We start from the raw sequence: 12701 nt of genomic DNA, 5'->3' as shown, positions 1-12701 counted from the left end.
AAGAAGAACTAGAGGGTAGAACAGAAAGAAGAAAAGATCATCCTCCCATGTTCCCTTGTTACCCTTTATATGTATATAGAAATTGTCCTTTAAATGCCCTGCAATAACTGAAAGAAATATAAAAGAGAATCTGATGTAGATATTTGACCAATCAATCCATGCAGATGACTCTCGATCAATCGCATTATAGAACCCAATTTTCACAATATTCGAGAAAATCAGGCGTAACATGCCTTTGGCGTTGACTCTCATAAGGCGTGATCTTAAATATAATTAAGTCTTCTATAGTTTTCTCATATATTTAATAGTTTTCACTACACAAAACTTTGAGGGGTATCCCTTCATAGGCATACACTCTCATGGGCACACTATTTCTTTACTAAGAAACATCCCAAGATAAAACCTTAGATTCTACGTGTGGGGATACATTATGCACTAGGATTTAATTCGCTAAAATTCTAGAAAGTGGCAAGCTATACTACAATAGCGCGCATAATCGGGTAACCTTCACCATTATTCGCCTTTTTCTTGGATCTTCCAAATTTAGGGTGTTACACAAGGAGTGGTGGCACACCTTAGGGAATTTAAGGTTTGCCGCCTCTCTCATATATACAGGCCTATTGAGTCTTTCGTGTATTAGGTACAATTATATTTGATTTCTGGATTTTTTATCAAACCCTTATAATTTATCCAACTTAATAACTATTTTTTATTTTCCAAAATATTATTTATTTAATTAATTTTAATCAATTAAATTAATTTTTCTCAAGTAAATTATTTTTGAACCCAATTCTAATTTCATTAAAGTCATGGCAACTTTATCGTATTAGAATCTATGAGAAAATTAGTTTAATTACTAATTAATTTAATTCTCACCTTCAGCTTCAATTATTTAATTAAAATCAATTCAATAATAATTTAAAATTTTTAAATTAATTTCCAAGTCATCTTTTGTACTTAGTGAAAAAAACGCATTTACTGTTGATAGTGATACATGTGATTCATTTCTCTTAGTTATCGTTTCCATTCATTCCATAGTCATTGGTTCTACATTCAATTCATTTTGTGTTTTCTTGTGCTAGTGGAGAGACCAATTGGACATATTTAATTAGGACTCAAATATTTTTTAATTAAGTTTTTGTTGTTCGTCTATTAATTACAATATTATTTAATCATGGAGTCATTCTACTATAATATCATGATTGAATTATCCCTTATTATATATCATTATGAAAGTTACTTATTAAATACTCGTACAATGATCTTGTAGGATTAATCTCCTTAGGATAAACTTTGTTCTCCCAATATGATCTTATTTTATCTCATGGTTTCCATTGCATTTTCTGACATGGAAAAAGTCTATTACTAACAAATAATAATTAAATCATTTTTCTTATGACATTTGACTCGTGGCACGTTCCTATTTCATCAATCATGGTGTCAATGAGAGGGTATCATATTCCACTATTATGGAATGGTGCTACAAATGCAGAAATCAGATACCCAACGTACTAATTTTTAGTTCTTTACCTATTTGAACTCAGGCTTTTAATACGTTAAAGTACAAGAGTCATGCATACATAGTCCATCATCCACTTAAGATTAAGGTATACCACACCATGAATGTCACAAGTGAATAACTCCATAAATAGATTTAGGATAAATTCAACTTAGGTCTTGTCCGATGTATTGTTAATCCAAACAATCACATCTATGTTTCGATCTTTTGATAGTCATTTGCTTCGATACCGAAGACAAGATATCTCCACAATGAGACTTGATAGACGACATAATAGCCTTTCAATGAACTTGCTCAATTTGGATTAGACTACGGACTATTTAGATTATCTACTAATGTAAGTTTTCTTCTCCTATTATGATCCGACCACAAATACAACTTAATATTAGTTAAACATTAGATAATCAATAAGTCAATATTTGCTTACATTTTGTTTTACATGCAAAAACTGTTGAAGACAAATACAAATCATATTAATGTGTAATGTAATTTTATTTAAACCAATTCATTCGAAAAATTACAAGTACAAAATGATGAATAAACTACACATAGGGCACTAGATCCTAACAACTTGCATATTAATAGTCAATGAAAATTAAAGTGAAACTTGCACATCTCCTACAGTAAATCACCGCAATTTTCAAGGACTTTTTGCAATTCTTGTAGCTCAATCAAGGATTTTTTAGGTTCACTTCTCCAACTTGGATTAGCACATCGGGAAGTTAGGTAATTACAATCAAATTTAGAACTCAAAAGAATTTCAATCCACATGTACTAGTGTAAAACTAAATGAATATCATTCAAATTAAGCTTAAGCCATTTCATCTCATTTTCTTGAGTTTCAATCCTTACTTTTCCATTGAACCACTTTTTAGCGGCCATGTTTATTGTCATAAATAAGGCTCTTGTATCCCCAACTGTCAAATTAGAGTTATCCTTTTCACTAGAAACATGCTGTAGAATAAAATGCAATTATATTGTGGAAAATTTGTAATGACATGTTTACCTATGTTACCTAGACTTAGGACATGAGTGTCGGACTTGTCAAGTCCCAAAACATCAAATACGGGGACACTATCCAAATTTTGGGCAAGAGTACCTAGATTTTATTATGGATTTTATTATAATACCAATTTTTAATGAAAAAGGGACCAAATTTGTTTTGTTAATGATTTTATGTGGATTTAAAAGAAATAACAACTATTTTTTAATAATTATTAATTTTGGTTATCACAATCTTTTATGATATTTAAAATAATATATAATATTTAAATTTATTTATATATGAAAAATGATGTAATAACATTTTAATAATAATTTGGAATTGATTTATACCAAACAAAAACTATTAATAAAGATATTTAAAATACACGTAATTTCTTTTTACTTTTTAGGTTTTTTTTCTCGTAGACTCTCCTTCCTCGTATATATATCATGCTCCAATTATATAGATTACATATGCAAAGTTTGGCTTAAATTTCAAAAAAATTAACTATTATTTTATGTAAAAAATTCAATTGTTAAATATATATTAATATATACAATATTTCAAATCAATGCGATAGGGATATCAATTTAATTTTAAAATTTACATGAGTGATAAATACAAAATATTTTGAGAAATCAAAGAGCTAGATTATTAAATTATTAAATATATAAAAATTATGGAATGATGTAAAATCATTTAAGGTTGATTCAATCAATATGGCACATTTGGTACTACCAATTAATGCCATGTATATACTTAATTATTAAGTATTTCCAATATATTTTCCCAAAACACGTTACATATGTTTATTTATTACTAGTAAAATCGTTATATAAACAAAATTTCATAAATTACGTTTAATTTATCAAATATTGCATCGCAATCAATTTAGCGCAATTTAGGAAAATTACTTTATCAATTTTCAATTATTAAAAAATAATATTGCACCACAATTATAGTAAAATACTTTCCATAAAATTTAATATAACTCATTTAAGACAATTTAAATGTAATTGATAGGACGAAAGAAATGAGTGCAAGTTAAGGAAAACCTAAACGTTTAATATTGCAAAATCATTATTGGTAATTGCGATATTTAACACAATTTGTATAGATATTTCCATAAATACATCAATATATATTTTATCATTATAAAATATTTCTTTAAATATGTTAATTGCCAAAATACTTTTATTTTTCACAATTTTTATAATTTTTATTGAAAATATGGTAAAGCTTTTAATTTTATAATTAACAAGAAAACTATAAATATTAAGCATTAAAATGTTAATTTACCTTTTATAACAGTAAAAATATTTCTAACCGCAAAGTTAGAAAGGACCTTTAAGATACTTAAACCTATACTGATTTTATCACCCTAGATGAGGTGAAAATTGTATGTAACAAATTTTAGAAAATGGATATAGTAATAATAATAAAATTTCAATGACCTCTAATTACACCCTATTTTTTTTTTTCATTTTTTTGAAGTCTTTTCTCTTTCTTCTATCATCATCTTCCTCCTACCATCGTCCCTCCTCTCACTCGTCTCTTCAAATCAATTTCTTTTCTTCTCTTCTCATCTCAGTTCTCACCCACCGCAGTGACAGCTGGCTTTTGCCAGATCTGACCCGTATCACATGTTGGATTCATGCCGGATCATGTCTACGTAGGTACTGCACCCAAATTGCCGAGTCCGGGTAATGAAGATGTTGAACATATTACTCGGCTAGCTTTCTTCATACACTAGTTTCTTTTTGAAAGAAAAAAAGATGTCGTAGTTGCGCATCAATAATAAGTGCATATAAATTTGCAGGATATCCTATACGATGAGTTATCAATTTAATAAGCCACTTCAAATTTTGAGCATTGTGCACTCACAAGCAGCCTCATTCCAAAAATTGATACCACAATCATTATAAGAAACCTTCTTCACTCTGACAACTAAAAGGCTTAAAACCAGTAAAATATTCAAGAATTGAAGTTGAAACATATGGCAAAGTAAAAGAAGCATAAAAAGATTTCACTAAAATGTAAGTTTGCTATAGAAAAGTCCTCAAGAATTCAAGGAAGCTCACCTAGGTGTCCACAAATACTCCTCGCTGATTTCTGATTTAATTGATCAAAGCTTTAATTCTAAGGAGAAACTTATAAAACCCAATACTATAAACAAACCGGGTAATTAACAGCAAAAAAGACAGCTCCCAGATGCAATTTTGAATATGCACTATATGACCGTCCATGCAAGTGCAGGCAAGTCTGGATGTGCATGAGCAAGCACTGTAGTTGTAACAATGAATATAGGGAGAAAATCCAAATATAACAAAAACTGAGAACATAAGTAGAGGCCTAAATATAAGAAAGATGGGCTAGAGAAATTGCAGTTCAAAACAAAGTTAATTCATTAATGTAATTAAAAACTTTACTACAGAGAAACTGTGCGTCTGTAAAGTACTTCATCATCGCTCTCAGCTTCCTCATCTGATACAACGTCACTTCCCGGTAGCTCCAATTTCCCACCCATACAGAATGAAGGTCCTAAGCTTTCTGATTCAATATAATCACCCTGCAATCTCTCTTCAAATCTCTGGTCACTACAGTTCAGAAACCAGTTCAGTGAGCACCTAATCCCCTTGCTTTGTAACTTGGTGTACCTGGGTTTGATTCTACATTCCAAGCTATAAGTAAAGTATTCTGGAAACTCCACAAGCTCTTTGACCGGCCTCCCCATCTCACTTTTGAAGTAATAATAGCTTTTCTTCATGAGCTCAACTCGTAGTGCAACCAATTGGGGACATTTCATAACCATAATTGCCACATCCTCTAATGGCAGTCCCCGCCCCAAAAGAAACTCTATAGGCTTCATAATAACATGTTGATTTAGGCTTGCAATCTGTGGCATCTTCTCTATAATACAAGCAAACCCATCTGGGTCAATCTTGAGCTTCAGATTGAAGAAATACTGCTGTGAAGACAACTTAGCTTTCAGAGGTAACCCAAGAATTTGTGGATACTGTGCAATAACTGAAGCAATTGCTTCCCTCCGAATTCCAAAACTAATCAAGCAATCAACATTCAGCTTAACAGTTTCTTCAAGATCATAACCAAGTATATATGCCCGTTTCTCCAACATTCTAGCCAAAATCTTCTTTGGCAATCCCAAGGAAAACAAGTAATCAACAAGCGGCTTAATAACAGTCCCAACTCTCATACCTAGAAAATATGGATATTGTGTCACCATAGGACCAATATCTCTAGGACTAACTCCTATGCTCACCAAGTAAGCAACCGAAGTACTCATAGTACCTTCAAGTTTAAACCCCAACAGTTCTGGATACTTCTGTAGAACATATCCAATATCTTGCTTCTCAACATCAAGCCCCCTAAGAAACTTAATAACAGGAGCAAGCTCAACAACCACACTTGTGTGCAAAACCTGCGGATAGTTCTTAACAAACTCCCCTAGTTTTGACTTTGGAATCCCGACTTTTTCCAAGTAACCTAATACAGGTATCATGTTTTTACGCACACTGCAGCCAAGCATTAAAGGGTATTCGTTGATATCATCAATAGTTAATCCAAGTTTCTGTAAAAACTGGACACGCTCAGACATCACTTTTACAGTAGAGGGTAATTCTAGATTCTCTAATTCATCAGGGATAATTCCTAAGGTCTTAAGATAATCACAGATTTTGACACGGTTCACTAGCTTCTCTTTTTTGCCTTGAACAACACCCCAAGTGACAGAGGGCATCTGGTACTCGGGGAACTTGGTGGATTGAGTTGAATATTGGGAAACCCCAAAAACCCTTGAAGGTTTTTGTATTTGAGCGCATGGGTTTTGGAGGGTTTTGTGTTTTGGGCACCAGGGATGAAAGATATGTAGATTTTTTATGAGCTTTAAGAGTTTTTGCCTTCTGAGAACGGCTGATGAGTTCATTCCAAAGATCAGACTTTTCGGGGAAAAAAGGAACGACCGATTTCTAATTTAATAAAAAGTATTAATACTCGTAAAGAAGAGAAGCAAAGAGGCTGGCTTTGGCTTACCTCAAATTGCAGGGACAAATGGAGATAACTCAAGCGGAAGAAAACACCCAAGGTTCTCTTTCTGAAAAAATGCGTTTGCTTCTTTGATAACTCAGCTGTTTGATTCTTTGATCTTCTTCCTCCTCTCTGCGTTGGATCGTTCAGTACTCAGTCTCAGTTCTAGACGACATCGTAGTGGTTCTAATGAAAAGCCAAAGCCTAACCCTTTAATTTTAGGTGTAATTTTTAAATCATCCCTATACTATGCGTTTTTAGAGGATCTAGTACCTCGATTTTATTTCAATATTTTTAATTTCTCTACTTCGCAGAACACGATTTCTCAGTCCTCCTACCAATTGTTTCCGTTCTCACGGTTCAAAACATTTCACTTCGCCCTTTATTTTTTCAACAAAATTTGTATTAATATGTGAGAAATTTATTAAATTTAATCAATTTTGTTAATTTTTAAATCTAAAAAATCGACTTGTGATGATACATTAGGTTTACCAAATCTACCATTAGAGCAAGGATTGGAAAATGTTTTAAGTTTGAAAAATCAGTTAATTTGAAATGTATATTTTAATGGGATCCAAGCATTTTTGAGTCAAGATGTCTGTTGACTGATGAATAATTTATCTCTTAACTTCGAATCACACTTTGAGTCGTCTTATTTCAAGTTTGAGAGCTCATGCTATGATTGTTTTAGTGAATATTGCGCAAGCAGAAAATTCTGAACATAGATATTACGAAAATTACAAATTATGGACTTTGATTTGTGTTTAAATTATATTGGGTTCAATTTTGAGGCTTATTTTTCTTATTATATATAAGCTTAATATTGTATTTATTAAATTTTATAATTTATTTATTTTATATTTTATTGAAACACCCCTTACCCGTATTCGACACCAGAACAGGGTACGAGGCATTATCGGACGTAAACACAAGCAAACATACATTCCAAGTTGTAAATTTGGCACCAAATTAAAACTTTTTAACAATCAATCACATCGTCCCAAAAAACGAGCCTACGAGGCCTAAAACATGCTTTGGAAGTGATTCGTGACTAAACCGAGAACTTTAGAAATTTTTACAACACTTAGAAAATTTTTGCTAAGACAGGGGTCACACGCCCGTGTGACTTGGGACACGCCCGTGTGGGCAGGTCGTGTGGTCACACACGCCCATGTCCCTAACCCGTATAACTCTCTATTTGTCACCCAAAGGCAAATTGAAGTCACACGACCAAGGCACACACCCGTGTCCTAAGGCCGTGTCCTTCACATGGCTAAGACACATGCCCGTGTCTCTGCCAATGTGCTCAATTCTGAGCATTCTGTTTTGCAACAATTTAGGTGTAGGGGACACATAGTAGGATCACACGCCCATGGGGCTGACCGTGTGACACACACGACATAGACACACGCCCGTGTGTCTACCCGTGTGGACAAAAACAAGGCTATTTACCAAGCCATTTTGCCACCCTCACTTGCACACATATACACCACATTACATGGCACAAATTTAAGCATGTAAAAGCAACCAAACAATCACAACCAAGACAATAACATGTCATTCTCATACCATTATTAAACATGCTTAAAACACCAACCTTTCCATATTCACAAAGGACATTAATACGAATATACTCATATTCCTCATCTCATCAATAGATCACAATTCCAAGCATTAGACAATCATGCCATAAATTACATTTCCAAACATATCACATTCACCAAGCATACCATGATCATATCACCACAGACTTTGACACATATATGAATATACTTAGGCTTACAACCACGTTAGCCAATATAAGCCAACTTACTTGGCCAAATGGCAAAACAAGCCTTTGACGATTACTAGCCATTAAATTGGCTAAAATCATATGACACATATAACCAAATAGCTAAGTCCCTATACTTGTCATAAATTCAAAATACTTGGATTCATCAATACCCAAAATAATAGCTTGATAGTGTGATAGAATCTTCGGCGACCTCCAACTCGAGGTAGCTTCACGGCACTCAAAAACATAGGAAAGGAGGGGGTAAGTTATATAGCTTAGTAAGTCCATATGAAAATAATAAGCAACTCTTACCAATCAATTACCAAGTTTAACAATATAAACATAAGGTAATATAAATTGCTATAAATCTCACAGTTATAATTTATTCAATCACATTGTTTGCTCTATCAATTTGCAAGCATAATTTAATATATTTTGACCTTAGCCTAACAACCATAATCTTTCCATTACACATATTACCAAAATCAACCAATCATTTCAACCTCATAATAAACATACACATAAATTATGAGTATTCACATATCAAACATATATTTTAACATCTTTCATTTGTTTAGAGCTCATATTTTCCCACAATCATTTTAATAGGAAATTATGCCAACCTTTCCTTTTTCTCTTATCCAATACATCACAATTTGTGGGAATCAAACATATTATGCTATAACTCAATTTTGGCCCGATAGCCAATCACACAATCGCCAACCGAATTTATTATGTATTTCGTACAACACAAGTATAGATCAATAATCACAAGGCTTTCACAAAAACGTTCTCATAGAAACCATGAACTCGCAATATCATGAAGTCAATGCTTATAAACTTTATGTACATACTTGTACCCATTTCGCAACATAGTCACATACTTTGTCATCTTTGACATACTCTTCGGGTTACCCGTTGAACACTTGGAATACTATCGGATACACGGAAAGTCTTGCACATAAGTGCCACATATGTAGTCAATGCTACCTCATATCTTATAAAGAATTGGACTCACACATGAGCTAATCACGGGCTTGCTCACACAAGCTATTAGTCAAGACGTAGCTATACGGGCTGCTCACACAAGCTTTCAAGTATCCGCAACACATGCCGGACTACCCAACCACCGATAGGACGTACATGACCAGCACCCGAATTCACATAAATCACATAACTTATGGTTTCCTAGTGACTTGTCACTTTTATCCTAAACTATTCCTAAGGTTCAACTGGGATTTTTCTCATTGTCAAAACTTCGTTGAATATTTCCATAGAAAGAATCATACAGTTTATGCAATATTAAGCATTAAATACATAATATAACATTGCATTATTTACAAACAAACTTACCTTGGCATAAAAATGGCGAAAAGGACCTAACCGTCAAATACTCATTTTTCCCTCGTTCTAACTCCGAACCTCATTTTTCTTGATCTATAATATCACATTAAACTTATTTAATCATTATATTATTCAAATCAGCCCAAATTCTCATTATGGAAAAAATTACATTTTTGCCCCTAAAGATTCACATTTTTACCTTTTAGTCCCTAGGCTCGTAAAATGAAATGTACTCAAATTCTTCAATACCCAAGCCCGAACCTTATACATGCTTATAGCAGCCCAAAATTTTATTTTATTCACATTTTAACACCCATTTTTTAACTTTTTTTACAAATAAGTCCTTTTTAGGCATTTTCACCGAAAATCACTTAGTAAAAGTCGTTTATCATACACCAAACATACATTTTCTACCATTAGATATCAAAATACACAAATATACATCATGGGTAAAATTTTAGACCTTGATTATTTCTTAAATTAGTGGTAGAAATAGATAGATCATGTTACAAGGATTTTAAAAACGTAAAAATAACTAAAAAGGGGCTAGAACGGACTTACAATCGAGCTTGGTTGCTTGAAAAACCTAGCCATGGTTTCTCCTTGTGAAATTTGGCCATGGGGTAGAAGATGGACAAATTTTGGCTTTTAATTTGGCTTTTTAATTCATTTAATTACCAAATTACTAAAATGCCCTTAATGAAAACTTTAGAAACATACCTAACCATGTCCATTTTTGTCCAACAACTTAACAAATGGTCTAATTACCATATAAGGACCTCCAATATAAAATTCCATAACAATTAGACACCTCTAGCATGTAGAACTCAACTTTTGCACTTTTTACAATTTAGTCTTTTTGACCAAATTGAGTGTCCAAACGTCAAAATTTTTAAACGCAATTTTCACGAAATCATTTTGTAAAACTGTAGACCATAAAAATATAATAAAAATAAATTTTTTTACGTCGGATTCGTGGTCCCGAAACCACTGCTCTGACTAGCTCCAAAATCGGGCTGTTACATTTATAATATTTTTAAATGTTTTAACTTCTTTAAAAGTTTTTATGTTTCTTAATTGACAAGAAATTTATTTTAACTATAATTAAATTTTTTTAGCTAAATTAGAAGTTTAATTAAATTAAGAGTGTTATAGAAGATTAAAAAAAAAAAGGTGAACTGCAATCATGGTTACTCAATTATTAGTAAATTTTACACTTTGGTCACTCAATTATGAAATGTTACAATTTGATCATTCAACTATTTAAAATTGACCATTCAAGTCTCCCTTCTATCAACTTACTAATGGACGTCAACATGAGTCGTTAAGTCACTACTCCTCAAATATACTGTCAATCACTCAATTATTAATAAGTTTTTGTTCTTGTTCAACAATGAAAAGTTATAAAATGATTATTACTGTTACTGCTTTGTAATGGTCATTCATCTGTTAACTCAAAATGATGATGTGACACATTAAAATAACTAATTTGATTTTAGATTTTTTTAAAAAGTCAAAACAATCGAAAAAATCATAAAAAATGTGAAAATACATAATTTATCACGAAATTATAAAAAATTTAAAACTATAACTATACTTTTTTTTTGAAAATTCATAAAATTCTAAAAATTAAAAATTTCCTAAAATTCTAAAAAATATATCTAGTCATATATATGTAAATTAAAATTTTCACAATTTTAAGTAAATATTAAGTAAATTTTGATAGGATTAGATAAATTTTAAAATTTTAATATATATATATCTCTAATAGAATATATATATATATATATATATCTAATAGAACAAGGTGCACAAATCAATATTGCAACAAGTGGTGCATTCCCGTTTCTATTATTTTTAAATAATTTATTTATTTTTCATTTTCTATTTAATTTCTATAACTTTAAAAATATATTTATATTTTAATTAAATTATCCTTTCAAAATATTTAATTTTAAAATATTTTTATATTTATATTTTGATATATATATATATATATATTCCTATAATTATATATATTTTTGGTGAAAGAAATACAAATCAAAAGCTAAAACATTAAGTGTAATACATCCGAATGGGTCATCTATCAATCTTAACCTAATTCTTCTGTCACAGATTGTCTTAACTATTCTATTCGCAATTTTATTGTAACAGCCAATTTTCAAGACCACAATTTCAATGAGTAAATTATTATTTTATTTTTATTTAGTGTCTATGAGATTTTATTAAGGTCTTACTAAAATTTAGTTAAGAAGTTTTAATGTTTAAATGCTTAATTAAGTAAAAAAGGACTAAATTATAAAAAGTGAAAAAGTTGAGTTCTAATAGTTAAGAGAGTCAAATGGCCTTATAAGTGAAAGTTAATGGACTTGAATGGTAATTATTCAATATATGTATAGTGGATGTGCATGGATTTGGTATTATTGAAATTTTGATAAATTTTTAAAGGGCAAAAAGGTTATTTAGTAAATAAAACTAAAATAACCTAAGAAATCATGTTCATCTTCATCATTTCGTCCTATCTCCATCGAAAATCACCATGGAAAGAAGCTAGGGTATTTGGCCAAGCCCATTTCATTGCATGTAAGTGTATTCAAGCCCGTTTTTAATGATTTTTATGTTTTTCAGATCGTTGCAACTAGGTCCATCTAGTCCGTACCTTCATTTTTGAATCTATTAAAAGTTCTAGAAGTTACCATTGATGAATCTTGAATTTTTTTTTATGATAACCATGTGTTTAAAGCTTTGATTGTAGTATTTGGTTGAATTGTGAAGTTATTTTTGTTAGATTTTGATTTAAGGATTAAATTGTTAAAATGTCAAAATATCAAGGTTTGATAGTGAATTTGATGTACAATAGGTATTGTTAAAGGGCCTATAATATTCTCCTGTAACTTGATTGTAAGAAAATAGTCAATTTGATGGTTTTTGAGTTAGATGACTAAATTGCAAAAATTGTAAAAGTTTAGAGAAAATGTGTAATTAATGAGAAGTTAAGGGTTACGTATAATGAATGAAATGTGAAATATGTATGA

The 12701-nt window shown here is 31.2% G+C and overlaps 1 protein-coding gene across 2 annotated transcripts; it reads right to left on the bottom strand.

Annotated features, from left to right (window-relative positions):
• Positions 1-4655: 4655 nt before the first annotated feature.
• LOC108454126 (transcription termination factor MTERF4, chloroplastic) lies at positions 4656-6910 on the bottom strand. Of its 2 annotated transcripts, none has more exons than XM_053025052.1 (2): positions 6555-6910; positions 4656-6093 (listed from the first exon to the last, which is right to left on the bottom strand). In XM_053025052.1, the coding sequence occupies exon 2, from the start codon at positions 6049-6051 to the stop codon at positions 4933-4935; it is 1119 nt and encodes a 372-aa protein (XP_052881012.1). In that variant the 5' UTR covers positions 6052-6093; positions 6555-6910; the 3' UTR covers positions 4656-4932. The 2 variants fall into 2 exon arrangements, with proteins under 2 accessions (XP_052881012.1, XP_052881013.1); XM_053025053.1 differs by having other exon boundaries at positions 4656-6037; positions 6555-6909.
• Positions 6911-12701: the final 5791 nt, after the last annotated feature.

This window comes from Gossypium arboreum, chromosome 2 (genome assembly GCF_025698485.1).
Source record: "Gossypium arboreum isolate Shixiya-1 chromosome 2, ASM2569848v2, whole genome shotgun sequence".
Taxonomy (NCBI): domain Eukaryota; kingdom Viridiplantae; phylum Streptophyta; class Magnoliopsida; order Malvales; family Malvaceae; genus Gossypium; species Gossypium arboreum.
This window is presented reverse-complemented; position numbering and strand designations above follow the sequence as displayed.